The sequence below is a fragment of the Chiloscyllium plagiosum genome, unplaced genomic scaffold, assembly GCF_037043375.1.
Source record: "Chiloscyllium plagiosum isolate Xiang-an unplaced genomic scaffold, Cpla_swu_hap1 HiC_scaffold_3, whole genome shotgun sequence".
NCBI classification, from domain to species: Eukaryota; Metazoa; Chordata; class Chondrichthyes; order Orectolobiformes; family Hemiscylliidae; genus Chiloscyllium; species Chiloscyllium plagiosum.
The window spans coordinates 120,171,858-120,197,436 of record NW_028270141.1 but is presented as its reverse complement, the minus strand read 5'-3'; the positions used below and the strand labels follow the sequence as shown (position 1 = coordinate 120,197,436).

At 42.1% G+C, this 25,579-nt stretch overlaps 1 protein-coding gene across 1 annotated transcript in view; it reads right to left on the bottom strand.

Moving 5' to 3' along the window:
* armc2 (armadillo repeat containing 2) overlaps positions 1 to 25,579 on the bottom strand; it is a 251,300-nt gene that overhangs the window by 189,844 nt on the left and 35,877 nt on the right. Inside the window, exons 5-6 of the mRNA XM_043687090.2 lie at positions 18,558 to 18,723; positions 16,996 to 17,191 (exon numbers count right to left, since the gene is read on the bottom strand). Of these exons, the coding sequence (XP_043543025.1) occupies positions 16,996 to 17,191; positions 18,558 to 18,723 (362 nt within the window). The remainder of the gene's footprint in view (positions 1 to 16,995; positions 17,192 to 18,557; positions 18,724 to 25,579) is intronic.

The following is a 25,579-nucleotide window of genomic DNA, read 5'->3' as shown; positions in this document are numbered from 1 at the left end:
CTTTCCCCTGTACTGTTGGTTTCTGATTTTTTTGGGGGACCTGATTTCTGAACTGGCTGATTTACAAAGTCAGTTTGTTAACTGGTATTCCTTTTCTTTATTGAGGACTGATTTCTAAAAAGGCTGATCTACACAGCCAACATGCTACAGGTATATTTCAGTTTTCTTCAGGGAACTGTTGTTTCACTGGCTGGTTACAGCCTGTGTGTTACTATTTTCTTTTACTTTGAGAAAAGGACTATACTGACTTTGTGGTAGGGCTTAGCCTTTGCACTCTTTTTTTTCTTTTTGATGACCGTGTTAAGCTTGTTCACTTGTATACACTTTAAAATTGGCTTTAGTCAATAACGCCTGCTAAAAGGTTTATAGGCGGCATTTAACGACTTCTCCAGTGACTACCATTACATTGTCTCTGATGACAAAATCAGGGCCAGGGAGCAGGATTTTCTCATTCTATCAAGCAATCAGTATTAGATTGTTTCAAGGTTATAGAGTTCTGATAGAAAATGTCAGAAAAATAATAAATGCATCAACATCAGAATATCTGGTCCAAGTTCACCACCTGGGTCAGTGTAAACTCCAGGTTATGGTGTTACAGCCAGCCGTGCTGTAAGAGGTCAATAATTTTCTTTAGGGTACCATACTCTTGTCTCTGCTACCTCACACTTACTCGGTCTTTGCTACTGGACCTAGCTCCTGCGAAGACTCATATTCTGCAAATCTCAGCATTGCCTGCAACCATTTCTCTCACACTCAGTTCTGCCCCAAACCTGGTCCACCAACACCACGCATCACTAAATCTGCACGGCATTTGCACTGCTTACTCACAGCCAGGTCACCACATCACCTTTCAACCAGCTGCACGAACAGTTGTGACACCAAACTTAATTTTACTAAATCCCTCCCTTTCTCTCATTCCAGCAGAAAACAGTCCATAACAAGGTACAAAGAGGCAGAATGGGTGGAGGGGTGCCTGACACCAGGCTCATCACCCACTATGAGACAGTCCTGTCGGAGAAGACCGAGACCACTGTAGTCTTCATGTAAGGAGAAAGTGAGGTCTGCAGATGCTGGAGATCAAAGTTGAAACTTTATTGCTGGAACAGCATAGCAGGTCAGGCAGCATCCAGGGAATAGGAGATTCGACGTTTCGGGCACAGGCCCTTCTTCAGGAATGAGCAGAGTGTTCAGCAGGAGAAGATAAAAGGTAGGGAGGAGGGACTTGGAGGAGGGGCGTTGGAAATGTGATAGGTGGAAAGAGGGCAAGGTGAGGGTGATAGGTCGGAGTAGGATGGAGGCGGAGAGGTCAAGAAGAAGACTGCAGGTCAGGAAGGCGGTGCCGGGCTGGAGGGATCCGGCTGAGACAAGGTGGGGGGAGAGGGGATGAAGAAACTGGTGAAGTCCAAGTTCATCCCCTGCGGTTGGAGGGTTCCCAGTCGGAAGATAAGACGCTCCTCCTCCGACCGTCGGGTTGTTGTGGTTTGGCGGTGGATGAGTCCAATGACCTGCATATCCTCGGTGGAGTGGGAGGGGGAGTTGAAATGCTGTGCTACAGGTTGGTTGGGTTGGTTCGTCATGTAAACCCCACTGTCAGTGTCATTAATTGCATACCATTTCTAATCATTAGCCACAATGCCTTCTCTCTCGTGTCTTGTAGGCACAGTCAGCATCTCCATGAACTCTATGCCTGACTCTCCCAGAGGACAGCATCTTCACTGCTGAGGTCAAGAGTACCAAGTCTCAGAGGAAGTAATGGCAAGGTTTCACCTGTATCCCCCACTAGCTCCGAACCAGACACCTCATTCAAAATGTCTCATATAGTTTGGTGCCATGCTAGTGGGCACCTCACTCCAAAAGCTCCACAACTCATTGTGGAAGAAGCACCTCAGGCCACCTGGAGGATTACCAGAGACTAGGCTTCCGACAGTAGACGACTTTGTAGTGTCGGCAATTAGGCATTTTGTTTAAATGCATTGTTAGGAACAGGAATAGCAGGCAGATACTTGGAAGGTTTTAGTGCTCACAGCTACTCTATGGTGACTATCTGGAGGTTCCATGGACAGGTTGGCTGCTGCCATGGAAGCCAGATCCAGTAATCTGTTGGATACAGACATAAACAAGCCATGGTCCTCATTACCGAAGGGATATCAGGGAACCCAGTGCACACTCCAGATGCCCCTTCCTGACAAGGAGATAAGTTTGTGCAAGGAGGCATCCATTCAAAGGAGGAACCACAGGCTCCTCAGAAATGTCCACTCAGTACACTCCAAAGCTGACCAAGACCTTACCTCCACCATTGCTCCCTTCTGATTTTTGGAAGCTCACGCCAGTGAGAATCTGTCTGCCCTTCAGCATATGCCAGCTGTCCAGTCATAAATGCCCTGAGCCACCGAATAAAATCTCCTCTGCCAATAAGCTCTACTGTTGAGTTGACTCCCTCCAACCAATTGCAGAACTAGGGACAACATAGGGATCGAGTGGGAGGGACATAAACATTTTTGAGCGCACTTAGGTGGCACGAGTCACAGCACACTGTAAAAAAAAAAAACAAGTCCATATAAATGTGGTCTCATAATGCATCTGCTTGTTTGAGTCGGTCTACCCCTAATTGGTGACTGTGTCACACCATGATACCTAACTTCATGTCCACACAGGAGGCATTGTGGATTAATGTCTAGGTTGAGACCCTGTTGTACATGTGGAAATAAGATTAACAAAACATGGGATTTTCCTGGCACCATTGCCCCTCTCTTGGTCAAACATCCTATTTTCTTCCCTGGTCTCTGCACACAGAAGTGTTAGTGCTGAATGGACTGGTCAGCAAAGTGTAGGTCAGGTAGGTGTACACACAAGGAACCAATGCTTTAGAATCACCAAGGATTAAGGGGCCCACAGATTTGTCAAATGTACAGTGCATTGGCCTGTATTTAATGGGCCTGCTCTAAAGGGCCTCACATCAATGGATCTTGGGGCGTACTCCCTCACATGTCACAATTAGCCTAACCAATCTGGATCTAGTTGCAGCCATTTTCCTTCCCATTGTGCAGCTTCAATTTACAGCACAATGGAAGGTGACATCAAATACTCTTCAGGTTGTGGTTTCCAGCCTCCACCTCGACATGTTGGTGAGGCCCTCAATATCCAGCATCCCTTCCTTATAGTCCTTTCCATGAATTCCCATAGGCTTCATATCTCCCCAGGTTATCAACCAAGTTGCCTGCATGGGCCTGTACTTACCATCCTCCCCAGTCCCTGACCTGAGGTAACAATGCCAGGTATGATCAAATAATATCTCACCCTCACCTCCCTTGAGTGCTTCTGACTGGCAGGCCTAAATCCCTATTAATATGTTTCCTAGTCTCCCTCCCTTGGTAGTGGCCCCTTTGTCCTCTCCCACCACCCTTTTCCTTAGTTTCTCTGGATGAACTTGGCAGATACACAGTGGCCCAGATAGTCAACGGGCTCAAAACATTAACTCTGTTTACTCTCCACAGATCCTGCCAGACTTGCTTGAAATTCTCCAGAAAATTCTGTTTTTGCTTCAGATTTCCAACATCCACATTCTTTATTTCATTTTACTATTGAGGGACCCAATTGGACAATCCAGAGAACAATTGTCCAGACCCATTTGCTGACTGCACATCTCTCCAACTGCATTAGCCTAGTCCCCAGACTGGTTTCCAAGAAGCCAAAGGACTGATCATAACCAATTCCTTGAAATGCATATCATAACTGGACATCCAACTATGGCCTATCCTCGTACTGGTATTAAATGCTGTCCTTTACTAACTGGGCTCGGACTTCCTGTCTGACAGATGACTCCATTGGCTTTGGTGAGGACTACTCTCTCAAAACGTTGAGACATGGGTCCTTGTTTGCTGCTTGTGCAGTGTATTTGCCCCATACTTCTGTTAGGAAGAAGACCAGAATTGCACAAAATACTCCAAAAGTGGCCTAACCTAATGTACTGTACAATCTCAACATGACCTCCCAACTCTTACACTCAATGCTCTGACCAATAAAAGAAAGCATACCAAATGCCTTCTTCACTATCCTATCTACCTGTGACTCCACTTCCAAGGAACTATGAACCTGCACTCGAAGGTCCCTTTGTTCATTAACACTCCCTAGGACCTTACCATTAAGTGTATAAGTCCTGCTAAAAATTGCTTTTCCAAAATGCAGCACCTCACATTTATCTAAATTAAATTCCATCTGCTACTCCTCGGCCCATTGGCCCATCCGATCAAGATTCTGTTGTTCTCTGAGGTAACCTTCACTGTTCACTATACCTCCGATTTTGGTGTCATCTGCAAACTTAATAACTATACCTCCTATGTTCACATCCAAATAATTTATATAAATGATGAAAAGTAGTGGACCCAGCACCAATCCTAGTGGCACACAGGACTCCAGTCTGAAAAGCAATCCTCCACCACCATCTTCTGTGTTCTACCTTCGAGCCAGTGTTGTATGCAAATGGCTAGTTCTCCTGTATTCCATGAGATCTAACCTTGCTTACCAGTCTACCATGAAGAACCTTGTTGATTGCCTTATTGAATATTTCAAGCCAGAGTCTGTCCCCAACAATGAACTTGTGTTGATAAATATTAAACAGTCAGGTAACTGTTTCTCACAGGCTACAGAGCTGTTTTGGTTGATTAGTATGCAACAGACATATTAATGAAGTTGGCCCTCCTGCGTGTTGTTACCTCATGCTCCTGTGGGTGTCTCAAGTGACTTAAGCAAAAAGTTTACTTCCCTCACCAAGAAGCATAAAATATTCAAAATTCAGACTATAACTGAACTTTGAACTTGCACTTTCGCCTGCACTCTATGATCAAGGAATATTTCAGCATTATGTGTCTGCTTCAGGTCAAAATTTTAGTTCAGACAAAATAAACCAGCTCTGAGCTCAGTGGGGTTCTAATTAACATATTGCAATTGGAGACTAAAAACATCAAACCTGCACACGACTGAAACTTAACCAGCTGGAAACCTGCTGCAAGTTAAAATTCTCCCCCACAATCCCAACTCCCACCATTTCACAAAGTTTCAGTTCATAACAGACTCATCTAATTATATTATGAGGTCATTTACGGTACAGGAAGAAAACGCATGGGGAAAAAAAAATCCAAATCAGTTAGGTTATATTGAGTCGAACACCAGCACAATGGTGAGATTGGTGTGAAAATGAAAAAGATCAAATACCTGATGTTGAGGAAAAAAAAACTTGATTTTCCCCTCAAGCTTTTAATAGTGAGTTCTGAATCTTGCCCTTGAATGGAATACACATGTAATGGCAGAGTTAGAGTGAATGCTGTCCCTGTGAGTATGAGAGCAGAAAAGATTATTGACTTTCTTTCTGAACTTCTGGCATTTTTTTTCACCTGGGATACAGCAATGACTCATCATGTTACTCAAGCTGGCTGGGTCTTATGATGAAGCCTCCTTTGGCAGACAGCAGCAAGAAGGACCACCCTCCTCTCATCTACCATTATCTCCGGATCTCTGTCCTTGAAGCAAGATTGCTTTTCCTTTGTGACTCCATCAGGATCAAGCACCTCAATGAGATGGGTAGTTTCTGACTTGCATATCTGATGTCATGTTCAACCAGGCTTTAAATATTGACTGGAGCATGTAAGCCAAAAGGTCTCAAATACTTCTACTGCACAATTCCAAGTAAATGTACTGTGCTTGCGCACAATTCTAAGATTCTGAAAGAATTATCTTTTTAGTCACAATCGTTCTGTTCACATATTCTTTACAATTTTTTAAAAATGCTTCGAACATTGATATTTGAATACATGAGGTAACGTATTCTTCTGTCCTGCATATCTCTAGTTTTTAGGAATGAGCTATGAGGGCGGCATGGTGGCTCAGTATTACACCAGGGTTCTAGGTTCAATTCCAGCCTCTGGCGACTGTCTATGTGGAGTTTGCACATTCTCCCTGTTTCTGCATGGGTTTCCTCTGGGTGGTCAGGTTTCCTCCCACAGTCCAAGGGTGTGCAGGTCAGGTGAATTGGCAAAGCTCAATTGCCCATACTTTTAGGTGCATTAGTCAGAGGGAAATGGGTCTGGGTGGGCTACTCTTCGGAGGGTCGGTATGGACTTGTTGGGTTGAAGGGCCTGTTTCCACACTGTAGGGAATCTAATCTAATCTACACAAGGTTGAATAATTAGATTAACCATTCTATTTGTTAGTAATCCACTGAAGTTTTCATTTCTTTAAAACATGGTCCTATTCTCCTTCAATATTTTTAATTGAATTGCACAATAAGCATCAATAGTTGTCTCATTTGAAGAGTCTTTTTTTTGTAATTACTCCTTCACCAGTAAGCCCACTCTTGCTGTTCTTTTTTACAGTATGTGAAAAAACAATGAACTTATCTTTTTAGCTCAGGCTTAAATGTTAAGAAATGGAACACTAATTTTTCTTATCAGAATTTATTTGTGTTCAGTGTGTCACATTACTAGATTCTGTTTCACCAAGATAGCCCAGTAAAGCATACTTACAAAAGTAAGACTAATTTGTGCACCCCAATATATGTAATACGAAGTACAATGTGGTTCAAATATGTTTTTGAAAAATAAATGCCAACTTTTGAAAAAGACTTGCATAACACCAATGTAAAGATCTAGAGATTAGTGGACCTGGAGTTTGATTCTCCCAATCCTCTCAATTCCTACTCAGTGACTTTGCTGTAAGGAAATGTTGAGCAGTTGCATGATGCCTCACCGGGGGTAGAAAAGAGAATCGGATAATGATCATCATAATTTGATCCAACAGTGTTTTAAAATTATTTGAGCAATCTTTACATCTTTGCTTCTAATTCCAACCTTCTCTTGCCTTCATGAGATCCATCCCTAATTCATCTCTTCCTTTCCTTGATTTCTCTATCTCCATTTCTGGAACAGGCTATCAATAAATATTCATGATTAGCCACAAGTAAAATATTATATTGAAGGTGCTGGAAATTTGAATTATGAAAAATGCATAAGGAAAAACTTCACCAACAAAGAGCATCCGTGAAGAGAAACAGTTAACATGACAAGACCATTGACCTGAAACATTAAATCCTTTTATTTCCACAGATGTTGCCTGACTTTGAGTTTTTCTAGCATTTTGATCATGAAAACCCCACTGACTCCCAAAGTTACTTCGACTAAATATTCTCATTTTACTTCCTGTAAAGATTTCATTCTATTCTTCTAGTTTTTCTGTCTCTAAATCATTTATTCAGATGTCACATCAGAACTACTGTTGTAGAAAATTATGTCTTGTCTTCTTTTCCTCAACCAAGGATTCCTGTCCAAAGCAATTTCCATGAGCAACCTATTTCCTACATGTCTGTTCTCACCCCTTCTTCTTCCTCCCAGAACCATAACAGGGTTGCCATTGTCTCCACCTCCAATCTCACCACCCTTTATATTCAACAGAATACCCAGCATAATGCTACCATCAAACAGATTCTCCCCTCTCATCATTTTGCATTACAAAAAAACTGTTTCCTCTGACACCCTGTGCAACTACTCAATCACTCTCTACACCCTATCTCCTTCCAAGGTACTCTTCCATGTCGGCATACCTGTATTTTTACCTCTTCTTTCCTCAACACCTATGGCCTCTAGTGCTACTTCCCATTGGTGTACATGTTCTTTCAATTTAGCGTTGGGTATTTATTACTCAATACTATCTACTCAACATTTGGAGGAATCAAATTCAGTTACATTCAGTGCTAATTTTCTTACCATTCTTGCTTGAGTTTGGATTTCCAGTATTCACAATATTTTGCTGTTGCATCAAAGGAGGGAACTTTTAGGGGAGGGATAAAAATTACTTTATGAATTGTATACTGCAATATAGCGAAAAAATTCAAAACTAATTTTCTTCATTGTGCTTTTATCTTTTTTAAAAAAAAAAGAAACAGATGAACTGCTTTATTTTATTAACTCCTTACATCTCTGGTATCAGTGTTTGGGAGTGTGTTGGGAATGGAAACCTATTCCCAGATCTTGGTTAATGTTTATCTCTATGCAGGGATTTTTTTGATAACTTTGCAAGAGTTGCTTGTAAATCACATTACATTTCTCTTTCATTGTCATGATAAATTACTTGGTATCCAGTTGATACTATTCACAGACAGTATAACTGAGAAATTGGAAAATGTCATGTGCAAAATTGAGGGCACCAAATTATGATAATACACACCATAGTGTTTAAATGTTTGTGATAATTCATTGACATTTTACACACAGACACAACTGTCAATATTTCCAAGGGTATATTTTAAGATAAAATAGCAAAGTATTCAGATAAAGATAATCAATGCAACAAAATTATACAATTGCACCAATTTATTATTTTTATGGAAAATGGTGATCAGGACTTTTAAACATTCTTATCTGCCAATGTATGAGCAATCCAGACATCCAAAAGTGAAGCACAGAAGTTAATTATATTTAGGCAAGAAGGTGTAATTCAATCCCCATTTCAAAGTAATTCATTCTGTCCTTATCTTTATGTTATACCTTATAAATCCCTATGTCCACACTGAATGGAAGATACCAACATAAACTTGACATTTTATAATTTTTGCCATTACTACAATTGATGCAGCAAAATCTGCATCTCATGCTAGTTCATAAATTTAAAAAAGGAACTAAAAAAAGGAACTGGCTTTAAAAGTACTTTGGCAAGAAACATTTCATTCGGTAAGCAACTGATGAAGAGATCTAGCAAATTTCAGCAGTGCGTGAAGCTAGAATCCCAGTAAATATTTTACTATTGCACAATTGAGCAATGCATCTCTTGTTCAGTTGCTATGTGCCAAAATCGGAGTCAATTAAAGTGCATGGGTGAGAAAGCAAATGTTATAATCAGCTGAAGGTCCACATTTCTAAGACAAATGTTTTGCAGTTTTATACTAATATAGTAGACAGTTAATACTACCTTCATACACAATTCTTTATGAATCAACAAATAGTCAGGCCATACTGTATGCATTTTAATTGCATATATCCTGACATAACTATAACATATGCTGCAATATTAAGAGGCATTTTTAGATTCACTCCTGGAACATTATCACAGTAGCACATACTGCTCCTGCTCTCTGGCCCTGAGAAGTTGGGACTTACACCTACTACAGTGCCAACATTTTGATACAATTGACTGAGACAACTTCAGAGGGCAAGTAAAGGTCAACAACATGAGTATGGGACCAGGAGTAAATGTATGCCAAACCAAGTCAGGAAAAGAACAATCCAATAACTTGATTTTTAAATTACTACTAGGTTTTTTAAAAAGACAATTCAAAATCTGAACTTCTGTGGTGAAGGAAAGATGTATTAATGGCACAGCAACAATAACAACTGCACTATGACAGTATTACAGTATCCAGTCCAACACGTCAGAAAAATAATCACAAATTGCTTAAGAATTTTTGACAATATAATGAAACAAAGGAGAAAATGAGGACTGCAGAAGCTGAAGATCAGAGTCAAGAGTATGGTGCTGGAAAAGCACAGCAGGTCAGGCAGTATCCAAGGAGCAGGAGAATCGATATTTCGGGCATAAACCCTTCATCAGCATTCCAGATGAAGGGCTTATGTCTGAAACATCAATTCTCCTGCCCCTCGGATGCTGCCTGACCTGCTGCACTTTTCCAGCACCACACTCTCGAATGTAATGTAACAGCTGAATCTATATTGGTACAGCATTAACATTACCAATTTTAATTCAAGAAAGGAGAACTTGGTGTTGGAATTTGCTAATTACCTCAAGTTTGCCAGGGACATTCCCAATCATTTGATCGGTGGAACATGTGCAATGATCTTCCAATGTGCAGTCAGTTCAGGTTCATGTTTTGGGCCAGGAGAGAGGATAAATCCATAAAGGATAGTGGTCAGAAGTTAGTGCCATCAGAGAGCTCGAGGACATTATTGTAGAGCAGAACTCTCATTTTTATTACATGTTTCACACAGAGCTGCAGAAATGGTGCCTTGAAAGACAAGCAGCAGGATGGTGGCTATGGTGTGAGGAAGAGAGGCTCCATGTTTTAGAAGTGCCTCCTTTAAAGTTCTTCTGTGGTGCAGGAAAGGGTGCAATTATGTCCATAGGATTGAATGAGACAGACACCCAGCCTCACAAACAAAATCAGACTGCAGATCATCAAAGAAGTGTGCAGCTATGGGACTGTGACATGGACCTGGTAATAATATTGGAAGCATTTCAGTGACCTATAATTTGAGGCCTGGCAAGATGACTGGTATAAACGCTGTCAGGTTTGGATCCCTGCATAGATAATGCCCATACTATGTGCAGTGTCATGGATGACTCATGCACAAGGACTCAACAACAACCAATCTGTGCACACAGACAGCGGTATATTAGATCAGATTCCCACAGTGTGGAAACAGGCCCTACGATCCAACAAGTCCACACCAACTCTCTGAAGTGTAACCCATCCAGACCCATTTCCCTCTAACTAATGCACCTAACACTACGGGCAATTTAGCATAGCCAATTCACCTAACCTTTGGACTATGGGAGGAAACCGGTGCACCCGGAGGAAACTCATGCAGACACGGGGAGAACGTGCAAACTCCACACAGATGGTCGCCCAAGGCTGGAATTCAACCCAGGTCCCTGGCACTGAGAGGTTGCTGTGCTAACCACTGAGCCACTGTGCATGGTAGCGTTATGCCAGTCTACAATGGGCAATAATTAGCTGTTGCAGTACCAATCTTGAATAAATATATGTAGCAAGCCTCCCAGTCACTCAATGATGGACTTTCTTTACATCTTAATTAATTCATGGGATGTGGATATTTCTGATTGAGCTAGCATTTTTTTCCCATCCATAGTTGCTCTTGAAAAGGTGGTGGTGAGCTGTCTTCTTGAACTGCTGCAGTCCATTTGATGTTGGTTCTGTGGAGTTGGGGTTGGGGGTGGGGGGTTAACCCAGCAAAACAGAAAAAAGTGATATATTTCCAAGTCTGGCCGGTGAATATCTTGGAGGGGAAACTTGTAGGCAATGATGCTCCCATGTATCTGCTGTCTTTGTCCTTCTAGATGGTACTATTTGTGAGTTTGGAGGTGCTGTGTAAGGACCCTTGGTGAATTTCTGCAGTGCATTTGCAGATCACACATATTGCTGCCACTCAGCATTGCTGGTGGTGGGACTGAATGGATGTGCCAATCAAGAGAGCTGTTTTGTCCCAGATGGTATCAAGCTTCATAAGTACTACTGGAGATGTGCTTATGAAGATAAGTGGGGAGTATTCCTTCAACTCACTTGTGCCTTGTAGCTAAGGGGCAAGCGTTGGGGAGTCAGAAAGTGAGTTACTCACTACAAGATTCCTAGCCTCTGAGCTGCTCTTATTTGTCATTGTACTTCCATGACTCACCCAATTCACTTTCTGGTCAATGGTAACTCCTCAGGCTGTTGATAGTTGGGGACACACTGAGGACAATGCTTTGAAAATCAAGAGCTATGGTTAGATTCTCTCATTTGAGATGGTCATGACCTGGCATATATGTGGCCCAAATGTTACTTATCATTTATCAGCCTAAACCTGGATATTGGCCACTACTGATCTTATGGAGGGAAGGTCATTGTTAAAACAGCTGAAGATGGTTGGATCTAGGACACTACCCTGAGGATCTGCTGGAGAGGTGTCCTGGAGCTAAGATAACTGACCTCCAACGGGCACAACCATCTTCCCTTGTACCAGATACAAGTCCAACTAACAGAAAGGTTCCACCCTCCCATTTCTATTCCTATTGACTCCAGTTTGCTGGAACGCCTTGATGCTACACTCCGTTAAATTCAGTTAAATGTCAAGGGCAGTCATTGTCACCTTAACCTGCAATTCATCTCTTTTGTCCATGCTTTGACCAAGGTTATAAGGAGGTCAGGAGCTCAGTTGCTCTATTGCAGCTCAAACTGAGCATCGATGAACAAGTTATTAGTCAGCAAATACTACTTCATAGCACCGATGATGACACTTTCCATCACATTTCTGATGATTGGCAGTAGACTAATGGGACAGTAATTGGCCAGCTTGGACTTGACCTGATTTGTTTGTGGATGACATTTCTGGGCAATTTTCCACATTGTCAGGTAAATTTTTAATAACTCCTTTATGGGAAACGACTATCGCTGGCTGGGCCAGCATTTAATGCCCATCCCTAATTTTTGGAGTAGGTTGGTAGGGACATTTCAGTGGGCAGTTAAGAGTTAACCACATTGCTGTTGGGTTGGAATCACATATGGGTTAAATAGGGTATTTTCTCTTAAATATACACCCCCATTATTGAGGATGGAGAAGTTTGCTGGGCTTCCTTTTCCAGTGAGTTGTTTAATTGACCACCATCATTTGTGACTGGATATAGAGTCATAGAGATGAACAGCATGGAAACAGACCCTTCGGTCCAACACATCCATGCCAACCTGATATCCCAACCCAATCTAGTCCCACCTGCCAGCACCCGGCCCATATCCCTCCAAACGCTTCATATACCCATCCAAATGCTTTTTAAATGCTGCAATTGTACCAGCCTTCACCCTCTTCCTCTGGCAGCTCATTCCATACCTGTACCACCCTCTGTGTGAAAAAGTTGCCCCTTAGGTCTCTTTTATATCTTTCCCCTCTCACCCTAAACCTATGCCCTCTAGTTCTGAACTCCACGACTCCAGGGAAAAGACTTTGTCTATTTACCCTATCCATGCCCCTCATAATTTTGTAAGCCTCTATACGGTCACCCCTCAGCCTCCGACGCTCCAGGGAAAACAGCCCCAGCCTGTTAGCTTAGACCTGATCCCTTGGTTGTATAATTATTTAGATCTATTACTTGCTGTTTATGCTTTTTGGCATGCAAGTAGTCCTATCTTGTAGCTTCACCAGGTTAACATTTTAGGTGTGCCTGGTGTTGTTCTTTGCATGCCTTCCTGCATTACTCATTGAACCAGCCATGATCCCCTAACATGATAGTAAATGGTCGAGTTGTGATATGTAGGGTCATAAGGTTGCAGGTTGTGTTGCACCACAATTTGGCTGTAGCTGATAGCCCACATTGCCTCGTGGATATCCTATCTTGGAGCTGCTAGGTCTATACAAAGTCTATTCTATTTAGTGTGGTATCAGTGCAACAAAACATGATGGGGGATATTCTCAATGTGAAGACAAGAATCGGTCTTCACAAGGCCTGTATTGTGGTCACTCTTACTGATACCATCATGGACAGATATACCTGCAGCAGGCAGATTGGTGAGGGTAAGGTCAAGTCTGTTTTTCCCTCTTGTTGGTTCCCTCAGCATCTGCCATACACCTAACTGAGCAGCAAAGTCCTTCAGGACATGACCAGCTGATTTAGTCAAGCTGCTGCCACGTGACCCTGGTGATGGAAATTAAAGCCTCAAATCCAGTGTACACTGTGCACACTTGCCACCCTCAGTGCACCCTCGAAGTGCTGTTCAACGTAGACTGACAATTCAACAGCCAAAGGAAGACAGCGTATGGAAATCAGCAAGAGGTTTCCTTGTGTGGGGTATGGTCATGAATATCACAGGACAGGAACTGTACTGTATCTTCATGCTGTTGTAAGAGAAGGAAATACATAATACAAGAGAGCAAAAGTGCAGGTGGAGGAAGTGAGGCTAGATGATAGTAAATAGAACATCACATAGGGCAAGGTAAGTCTGGAGTTCTGAGAGAGTGCATTTGTCATTTCTGTTTACCCTTCAGCCTCCAATGCTCCAGGGAAAACAGCCCCAGCATGTTCAGCCTCTCCCTATAGCTCAAATCCTCCAACACTGGCAACATCTTTGTAAATCTTTTCTGAACCCTTTCAAGTTTCAAAACATCTTTCCGACAGGAAGGAGACCAGAATTGCATGCAATATTCCAACAGTGGCCTAACCAATGTCCTGTGCAGCCGCAACATGATGTCCCAATGCCTGTACTCAATACTCAATAAAAGAAAACATACCAAATGCCTTCTTCACTATCCTATCTACCCGTGACTCCACTTTCAAGGAGCTATGCACCTGCACTCCAAGGTCTCTTTGTTCAGCAGGGGTGACCTTATAGAGGGTTACAAAATTATGAGGGGCATGGATAGGATAAATAGACAAAGTCTTTTCCCTGGGGTCGGGGAGTCCAGAACTAGAGGGCATAGGTTTAGGGTGAGGAGGAAAAGATATGAAAGGGACCTACAGAGCAACCTTTTCACGCAGAGGGTTGTACATGTGTGGAATGAGCTGCCAGAGGAAGTGATGGAGGCTGGTACAATTGCAACATTTAAAAAGCATTTGGATGGGTATATGAATAGGAAGGGTTTGGAGGGATATGGGCCGGGTGCTGGCAGGTGGGATTAGATTGGGTTGGGATATCCGGTCAGCATGGATGTGTTGGACCGAAGGGTCTGTTTCCATACTGTACATCTCTATGACCTCAGTGATCCATGTTGACCATATGAAACTCAGGATATAAGTTTACTCGCTGAGCTGGAAGGTTTGTTATCAGATGTTTTGTCACCATACCAGGTAACATCATCAGCGAGCCTCCAGTGAAGCACTGGTGGTATGGCCCACTTTTTATTTATGTGTTTAGGTTTCCTTGGATCGGTGATGCCATTTCCTGTTCTTTTTCTCAGGGGGTGGTAAATGGGATCCAATGCAATGTGTTTGTTAATAGAGTTCCAGTTATCAACAAACACATTGACTTGGATCCCATTTACCACCCCTGAAAGAAAAAAAGGAAATGGTGTCATCACATGACATCACCACAGGAAATTACATCACTAACCCCAGGAAACCTAAGCACATAAATAAAAAGCGGGCCATACCACCAGAGCTTGTCCAGAGGTTCAATGGTGATGTTACCTAGTATGGTGACAAAACATCCAACAACAAACCTTCTAGCTCAGTGAGCAAACTTACATCCAGAACCTCAACCTGAGCTACAAATCTACTCGAAACTCGCTAATATGAAACTCAAGACCACAAAATGTCAGGACGAGATTGCACAGGGACATTATTAACAGCATTCTTGTCTATTCAACAAGTACAGCAGATGACATTGGAATCAGCAGAGATTCAGGGAAGGAGACAATATGTGTAGATGCAACATCAAATCAGTCCAGTGTAATCTCCATTCGGGCAAATGCTTTCATAGTGACTAGTCATAAGGCATAGTTCTAATGGGTGGTACGACTGGTGAGAATGGAACACACACAGGAGTAGGTGATAGAAGCAATGACAGCTAAGCCCATTTTCCATCAGAATAATGACGACATACCCAGCAATGCTGAATTCTGCAAAGATGCTGAGGTTCATTGGCCAACAATGAAGCAGGTTCTTAGAGAACAGGAAACATGCAGAGTCTCCAAAGTAATGCATCAATTTAACCCTGATGGGCAATAGGCTTGGATTGGAGGTGTGGGGGCAGATGGCTCAGTGTAGCAAGGATGTGTGGACAGGTTATAGAGAGCTCCTCCAATGTAGGGGAGTGGAGTTGAGCCATGAAAGCTTTTAGGTGTAAATTGCTAAAGTAATGGGTATTTACTCAAAACTGTTCTGACCATGATACTGACATTGTTTCCTTCAATGAGGACAGAGACATAAAGGTTAGGTTGGTGCAATTTGTACTGGCACCTCAAGGAACCCACAACTTAGAAGTAGCTTCACGGACATTTAGTCCACTGGAGTCAGGAGGCCAGCTGGCTGCCGAATATCATCTCAAAAATATTGTTTTTTCCTCATTCTTTCACAAGGTGTGAGCATGTCTAGTTAGGCCAACATTAATTGCCCTTGAGAAACTCGTGGTGAGACATTTCTTGGGCTGCTGCAGTCTATATGGTGCAGGTACACCCACAGTGTTGGAACTCTATGTGAAAACAATCATAATTGAACAAAAAGAAAAGTGACTCGCATTTATATAGTGCTTTCCACAAATAGTGGATGTCTCAAAGCCTTTTACAGCTAATTTATATTTGAAAGCTAGTCACTTTAGCAACAGCAATTTTGTGCTTAATGCATTTACTAAGGGTCATTCATAGGATTGGCTGGAAGTGGTTGTGCGATCTTGCAAACTGCTGCTCCTCATTTGAATAAGACAAGCAATGGATATTTTGTTTGTGTAGCTTACAAATGCCTGTTTTTTGAAGACAAAAAGAACACATGCATACACTGTTTCAACTCAGCAAAATAGCAACAACCAATGGTTCATTTCTCAGGACAACATTATAACTAATGTCTGGTAGTTAACTATCAATCAGCATTAATGGATGCATTCTCTATGACATTGCCTCTACCAGAATTGACTTGCCAACCATTCAACACTCTCCTCTCATGCAATATAAATTATGGCTTTCCATTTGAATTATTATTTCTTGTGAATTGTCCTAATGAGTACAAAGGGAAAAACTTTGATGACAAGTGTCTTTTTTTCAGCAGTCATATTTTTGTGTTCTTACTTCACTGCAGCTAGCAAGCAACTGAAGCTTCAATATACCTCTGCACCTTCAACAAAATTCCCACATTAAATTGTTCTTAATAACACCTTAACCATTTCAAAATGGACACTAGGCCAGAAAGCTCCAGCTACTAACCCTGTAAAAACTGATCAGCAGTGGTAAGACATCAGGATGCATCCCTGACATTTCTCTCTCACTTTTCCCATCTCACAAGCCCTATCACCAAAAAGCCTGGAAATTTCAGATCCTGTTTCTGTTGCCTCAAACAAAGTCTCATTGACAATGGCGCCACCAATACAAAAAAAGAACCATGTCACTTGTTGACAGGACCAAGCAGCCTAAGACCAGAACTTTTAGATCAAAATAACTGACAGTTTTGCAGTATTAATTCATCAACAGCTTATTATACCACTGTATTTTAGACAGAATTATCATTTCACTTCCAAGTGCTATGTTTGGCTATGTGTTGTATAAATAATAGTAACTTAAAATATTTAGATTATGCATGTACCTGCCAAGACTAGTCTGTGTTGACAGTGAGCCCACATGTTCCCTTATGCCAGTAGGCAGGATCATCGTCTCTTCAGCACATTCTGTGCTCTTATTTGCTAAGATTTTCACATTAAACTGCAATAAGGCAGATTCATCAGTATCATGTGAGAAGTCTTCAATGTTGAGACAGGAATCTGAATTTAATCTCCTTACAGCTGCAAGATAAACATAAACACCATATTATTTGACTTGAATCCTCCATCTGTCACCTAGGGGCCATAGTTCATTATCCAAGTGGGAAACTCATGTTGGGACATTTTCCAATTTGGCAATACCAGAGTCAACTTCACTCTGAAAATCTAGCCCCCCACTCCCGATCCCAATATTGACATGGATAGAGGGAAGGGGTAGAGAGCATGTCAGTAGCTAAGAAATACTAAACATTTGGGAAGAGGAGGTTCACCGTATGGGATGGCAGAAATACTTTAGTATATTTTTGCAATTTGTCTTGCAGTTGTCCAGGCTACAGAGAGGTGGGGAAATCTGAAGGAAGAGATGGCACCGTGAAGAAGTGCCACCATATGACAGTGGGACAGAGATTTTAGAAGATAACGTGCTTGAGGGAACAGCAGAAGTACTTGCATACCTCCCAGCCCACAAAGTGGACATATTATTTCCTATTAGATCTAGCAATTTCTATCTCCAACTACCAATTTTCATCCCTTGGGATACTCAAATCACAGTGTTACATCCAAATAGTTGCCAAAATATTAAGTGCTGAGCCTCATTTAAATATTTTAATCTCTGCTCTGCTTTTCCAGCATACACTATACAGGTACCACCAAAATTACCATTCTAAAACTGGTAGTAGCTGCATTCAGGACTGAGTTTGGACTTCAATTTTTATTAATTTACATACCTTTTTTCCAGCCAATCGTGGGGACCTTTACTTGACTTGATTTATTATTGTCACATGTACCAAGATACAGTGAAAGCTCTAAGATTTTTCCAAACATGTCTTTTCCTTCATAAATCCATATTAATTTTGTACATTTAAACAATTATTTCTAAATCTTCCATGATCACATCCTTTATAATAGATTCTAGTATTTTCCCTTGAATGGACATTAGATCTGTAGTTCCCTACTTTCTCTCTCCCACCTTTCTTAAATTGTGGGTTATATTTGAGACCTTCCAATCTGCATGAGCATTACAATTTTGAAAGACAAACACCAACACAATCATTGTCTCTGTAGCCATCTCTTTCAACATTCTCAGGTGAAGGTCATTGGTTCCCAGGAATTTGTCAACTTATAGACCCATTAATTTCTCCAATACTACATTTTTTTCACAAATACTAATTTCTTTTTGTTCCACATTTTCATGATCCTTGGATTTTAATCATTTCAGACGGAGCTCTTGAATCTTTCTTTGTGAAAACAGAAACAAAGTCCTTACATAACTGCCCTGCCATTCCAATTATAAATTCACCTACCTTTGCTACTCAGCATAGGGCAAATAAAACTATATAAATGCACACACACATTGACAGAGATAGAGGGGAAATGAGGAGTCACCTACTTCCTTCAGAATGAATTTCTTTGTCAGGCAGAAGATTTCCTTGAGAAGCAACTTTAAATAATCGTGCACGAGCATTGCTGACTCTCTTAACCTCTACTGGGTCCAGTGGGGGCTTTGGAATGGGAGATCCTTCATCTTTGGGTGGAGAGGTAGGAATTTTTGGTTTCTGTTACAGGAGAAAACAAGAATTTTAAACCAACAAATTCTTTATAGGTTTTAAAGTTCCAGTAAATGCTACTAAATAGCAAAATTCTGTGCACAACAGTCATCAAAAGAGAAACAAAAGTAGTCATTCTTTGCTCATGCAAACCTCTTAATTAAATTTATATATTAGTATGTGTTCTCCAATATATGAAGTGTCAGATCTAGATAATACATATCTTTTTTCCAATTCAACACCAAATATTGTTAAGAAATACTTTTGGGATGAATAACAGACCACATTCATGTTTCCTCCAATAATGCTCAATTTTTCAAATTTCAGAACAGTAATCATTGCTGCTCAGCGAGATACTTTCTATTTCCTATACCAAACCTCTTATGTGGTCAGCCACTGTGAATTAGCAATTTCATTCTTTAACTTTAAACATAAAATATTCAACTTTAAACACATGAATCGATTTTCTAGAAAGCTGTAATGCTCGCATAAGTGGGAGTCACACATGGGGGACCTTGCGGAATCTTGATCATGACATACTCCAAAAGAATCATCCAGGAAAATGAATTTTCCATTGGGCAACTCATACCCCACAAACCCTCCATCCTGATTAGTAGTTAATCTGACCCCATACACACCCCACACACCCCCAACAACTTAAACCCCAACACCTTGACCCAACACACTCCCACATCATTATCCTGCTACCTTGAAAGCAGCAATGAGCACATACAGAGCAGGTTGTGATGAAATCATGCTATATGATTTTTAATTCTTATACCCCCTTCCTCACCCAATTGCCCACTCATCATGAGGGTATGAATTTGACCCATGTGTCAACATGACATTCTAACATGGAGGACATCAAATAACATTGGCCTAACCTCCCTAACATGTGCCTAAACCAGCAGGAGCAATTTCAAATTGATTAGGGATACAAATTCTGTTTTATATTGCTCTCCTTAACTCAAAAGGAGATCTTGTGACACAGGGATAGTGTCCCTAGCTCTGTGCCCAAAGGTCTTGGATTGAGTCACATACCATATTTTGTTGGCTGTGGAAGGTATATTTATAGCATGGTCAGTAAGGTTGACTGTCAGCCTGTAATTCCTTCCAACACACTGATGGCAGACAGCAAGAGATGGGGGTTTCCTGGTCAACAAAACTGCAATGAGCAATAGCAAACCACTGCGGTATCTGCCTATAAGTGGAGAGCAATCCAATGACCCAACTCTTGAGTATAAAGACAGGAGAACTGACAGACATATTTAACACAGGAGCACTGGGGCCAACAACACTCCCACACTGTGGAAAAATTGTCATTACTGAAGAGGACTGTAACAGATTACAGGGAGAAAGTGAGGACTGCAGAATGCTGGAGATCAGAATCAAAATGTGTGGTGCAGGAAAAGCACAGCCAGTCAGGCAGCATCTGAGGAGCAGGAGAGTGAATAGATTATGCTCAAAACATCAACTCTCCTGCTCTTCAGATGCTGCCTGACTGGCTGTGCTTTTCCAGCACCATATGTTTTGACTCTGCAACAAATTACAGGCAGACATTCATAAATTTGCAGGAATGGATAAATAATTTGAAAATCAAGCTAGCACAGATAAATAGAGTCATAGGGTTAATACAGCAAGAAAACAGACCCTTTGGTCCAACTAGTCCATGCCAACCATGTTCCAAACTAAATTAGTCCCACGTGCCTGTATTTGGCTCATATCCCTCCACACCTTTCAGAGTCATGTTTTCATCCACATGAATGTTGTAGCTGTGCATCCACCTCCTTCCTCTGGCAGGGGTTCATTCCACATACAAAACAATCTCTGTGTAAAAAGGTTGCCACCCAGGTCCTTTTTAAAAACTTTCTCCTCTCACCTTAAAAATATGCCCCCTAGTTTTGAACTCTCCCACCCTTAGGAAAAAAGACCGTTGCAATTCACTTTATCTATGCCCCTTATGATTTTATAAATCTTTGTAAATAAGGTCACCCCTCAAACTCCTATGCTCGCAGCCTATCCAGCCTATTTTCATAACTGAAACCCTCCATTCCAGGCAACAGTCTGGTAAATCTTTTCTGACCAGCAGAGACTGTGACAATGCAGTTTGGCTGTCGGGGTGAAGATTTGCATTGGCGCAATCACCACTACCAGAAGGAGGACCTCAGCAAGACACCATCCAAGGACATTCCTCCAACTGAACTGAATTCATTTCTCCCATTGACCAACCAGGTTGTATCCTCTACTTGTCTTCACCTATCCCCACTTCATCACTCTACCCCTGCCACTCCCTTTATCTACAGTTTCCCCCACATCCAGTCCTGAAGAAGGGTTACACCCAAAACGTCGACTTCTGCACCTTCTAATGCCTGCCAAGCTTGCTGTGTTCTTCCAGCCTCCTGCCTTCTACTTTGGATTCCAGCATCTGCAGGATTTTTGTGTCTCTAATCATCTAAGGACAGGCAGTCACCTGCACTGAAGAACAGGTTGTTGTGGGCCTGCTGCTTCAGGCTCAAACATTACATCGCTATAATGTTTTTTTTCCCTTCCTAGCTTACTCCCATCAAATGTAGAATCTCTGGAGAACAAGATGGATGAACTCAGATCATGGCTCAGCTTCCAGCGTGAACTGCAGGACTGCCATGTACTCGGTTTCACAGAAACCTGGCTCAACCTATCCATTCCCGACTGCGCACTTCAGGCTGATGGTTTTTCTATCCATTGTATGGACCGTACAGTGTCCTCGGGTATGGCAAAAGGTGGTGGGGTTTGCTTTTTAATCAACAACTTATGGTGCATGATCATTGCAGCCCTGGGCAGCCATTGCTCCCCAAACCTTGAACTCCTCACCATCAAATGCTGCCCATCTATCTACTACAGGAATCTCTACCATCAGGGAGAAGGTACAGAAGCCTGAACATACACATCAGCTTGCTTTGCAACAGTTTCTACCCTACTGTTGTTAGAATACTGTATGGACTCTCAAACTCTTAATATTTGTCTGTACCTGTGCTTTTGTTCTTGCCGCTGTTTACCTATTATTTACTATCTATACTACTTAACTACGTGATCTGCCTGTATTGCTCGCAAGACAAAGCTTTTCACTGTGCCTCATTACACGTGACAATAAATTCAATTAAATTCTTTATCATCAGAAAACAGAAGTGGAGGGGTAGAGAGATGTGCTATTGCAAAATTTGTTGGTAGCGGAGTAAGAAGTAAGGCTTTGGCTTGAGAGGCTTTGGACAGCAGCAGCTCAGCAAAAAGTACAGGTGAAGTCATTTTAACTTTCCTTTTTAATTGTACAGCAGTTAATTGCATGTTCCTTCTGCAGGATGTGGGAACTCAGGGAGACCTCCATCATCCCTGATTGATTACACCTGTCGGAAATGCACTCAGCTGCAGCTCCTGGGAGACAGTGTAGGAGAGTTGGAGCTGGACGCATCAGGATCATCTGAGATGCTGAGCGCTTTGTGGATAAGAGTTTTAGTAGTGGTCAAACCTGAGGTGTAGTCAGAGAGTAGCTGGGTGACCACCAGGAAAGACAAAGGGAAGATGCAGGAAACCCCGTTAGCCATTCCCCTCGAAAACAAGTTCACGGGAAAACGGGAAAGCAACGGTAGCCAGGTTGGTGGGACTACAACTGGTTGTGGGGCAAAGTGGAAACGGGGAAAGATAGACAGGATCTTAGTGACAAGAGACTTGATAGTTAGGGGGACAGATAGGAGATTCTGTGGCTGCAAATGGGAATCTAAGATGGTGTGTTGCCTCCCTGGTGCCAGGGTCCAGGATGTCTCAGCGGCTGCAGCACGTTCTCAAGGGGGACGGTGAGCAGCCTGCAATCATTGTGCACATTGGCACAAATGATATAGGTAAAAATAAGGGATGTGGTCCTGCAGAGTGATTATAGAGAGATAGAAAAAAAGTTTAAGAACCATGACCTCGTTGGTGATAATCTCCAGATTACCTCCAGTAGGCAAAAGTGAGTACTGCAGATGCTGGAGATTAGTGTCAAGAGTGTGGTGCTAGAAAAACACAGCGGGTCAGGCAGCATCCAAGGAGCAGGAGAATCGACGTTTCGGGCAAAAGCCTTTCATCAGGAACCTCCAGTGCCATGTGCTGGTGAGGGTTAGAACAGGAGGATATAGTAGATGAATGAGTGGCTAAAGAATTAATGCAGAGGGCAGAGATTCAGATTTTTAGATCATTGGAATCTTTTCTGGGGCAGAGGTAACCTGTTCAAGTGGGATAGGGTTGCACTTGAACTGAAGGCGGACCAATATCTTGGCAGCCAGGTTTGCCAGTGCTGCAAGGGAGGTTTAAACTAGATTGGCAGAGGGGTGGAATCCTTAACAGCAGGGACATAAATGCGAGGCTGGAAGGAGATACATAATCAGAAATAGTAAGTTGAAGAGACAGGTCAGACTGGAGCACGACACAGCAAGAATGCCTGTTGAATTAAATTGCATGTATTTCAATGCAAGAGGGCTAACAGGTAAATTGACGAACTCAGGGCATGGATAAGTATGTGGGATGGGGATATTATACAGATGCTTTTTTTTGATTAAGGCGAGTATCACAGCAGTAATCAGAGATGACATACCTGAAGAATCATCCAGTGAGGCTTTGTGGGTGGAGCTAAGAAATAAGAAGGGGATGATGACCTTATTGAGTTTGTACTATAGGCGCCCAAACAGTCAACGGGAATTAGAGGAACAAATATGCAGGGAGATTTGGAAGACTTGCTGGAGCAATAGGGTTGTCATAGTAGGGGATTTTAATTTTCCTAACAAACACTGGGACTGCCAGTGCGTTAATGGCTTAGATAGGGGTAGAATTTGTTAAGTACATTCAAGAAGGTTTCCTCAAACAGTACATAGAGGGTCTTACTTGGGAAGGGGCAAAACTTGACCTCCTCTTGGGAAATAGGGCAGGACAAGTGACGGAGGTGACAGTGGGGTAGCACTTTGGAACCAATGACTATAGTTCTATTAATTTTAAAATAGTTGTGGAGAGAGGAAAAAAAACTGATCCACAGGTTCAAGTTCTAAATTGGGGCAAGGCAAATTTTGATGGAATTAAGACACGAGGTTGCAGGGGTTGATTGGAGTGGCTTGTTTGCAGGCAAAGGGACCTCTGGCAAGTGGGAGGCCTTTAAAGTGAGATAGCTAGAGTTCAAGGTCTATATGTTCCTGAGAGGGTGAAGGGCAAAGATGGAAGAAAGAGGGAACTCTGGATGGCAAGAGATATTGAGGCTTTGACCAGAGAAAAGGAGGCATGGCTCAGGTACAGGCAGCTGGGATCAAAGGAATCTCTGGAGGTATACAGGAGTTTACTGAAGAAGGAAATCAGGAGGGCGAAAAGGGGCCAGGAGATAGGCTTGGCTGAGAAGATTAGGGTGAATCCAAAGAGATACTTTAAGTATATTAACAGAAAAAGAATAACGAGAGACAGAACTAGAGCCCCTCGAGGACAAAAGTGTACATGTATGTATAGAACTGCAGGAGATGGGCAAGGTTCTCAAAGAATATTTGAGAATTGATGAGGGCAGAGTGGTACATGTGATCTATATGGACTTCAGTAAGGCCCCTCTGGTCAAGATCCTGTTGTAATTTGAGGTAACCTTCTTCACTGTCCATGTCATCGACAAACTTATTAACTGTACCTCTTACGCTTGCATCCAAATCATTTATGTAAATGACAAAAAGTAGAGGACCCAGCACCGATCTTTGTGGCACTCCTCTGGTCACAGTTCTCCAGTCTGAAAAACAACCCTCCACCACCATCCTCTGTCTTCTTCCTTTGAGCCAGTTCTGTATCCAAATGGCTAGTTCTCCCTTTATTCCATGAGATCTAACCTTGCTAACCAGTCTCCCATGGGGAACCTTGTCGGACACCTTACTGAAGTCCATATAGATCACATCTACCACTTTGCCCTAATCAATCCTCTTTGTTACTTCCTCAAAAATCTCAATCACGTTTGTGAGACATGATTTCCCACGCACAAAGCCATGTTGACTATCCCTAATCAGTCCTTGCCTTTCCAAATACATGTACATCCTGTCCCTCAGGACTCACTCCAACAACTTGCTCATCACCGACGTCAGGCTCACCCTGGCTTGTCCTTACCACCCTTCTTAAACATTGGCACCATGTTAGCCAACATCCAGTCCCTCCAAATGTTGTGCCATTATTCAAGAAAAGCTGCAAAGAAAAGCCTGGGAACTATAGATCAGTAAGCTTAATATCGGTGGTGGGTAAGTTACTTGAAAAGATTCTGAGATAAAATATCCATGCATTTGGAAAAACAGGGCTTGATTAGGAGTAGTCAGCATGAGTAGGAGATCATGCCTCACAAATGTGTTAGTGTTCTTTAATGAAGTGACCAGGAATGTTGACAAGGGCAGGGATATGGATTTCAGTAAGGCCTTTGATAAGGTTTCAGATGGGAAGCTGCTCTTAAAAGGTTAGATTGCATGGAATCCAGGGCATGCTGACAAATTGGATACAAAATTGGCTTGATGGTAGGAAGCAGAGGGTAATAGTGGAAGTATGCTTGTCTGACTGCAGGGCTGTGACTAGTGGAGTGCCTCAGAGGTTGGTGCTGGACTCATTACTGTTTATTATCTATAACAATAATTTGGATGAGCGTGTACTAGGTGTGATTAGTACATTGCTGATTACATTAAAATAGGTGGTATCGTGGACAGTGAAGAAAGTTATCAGAAATTGCAGAACCTTGATTCAGCTAGGGAAGTGGGCCGAAAAATGGCAAATGGAGTTTAATAGATAAGTGTGAGGTCTTGCATTTTGGCAAGTCAAATCAAAGTAGGAGTTTCATGGTGAATGGTAAGGCCTTCAGGAG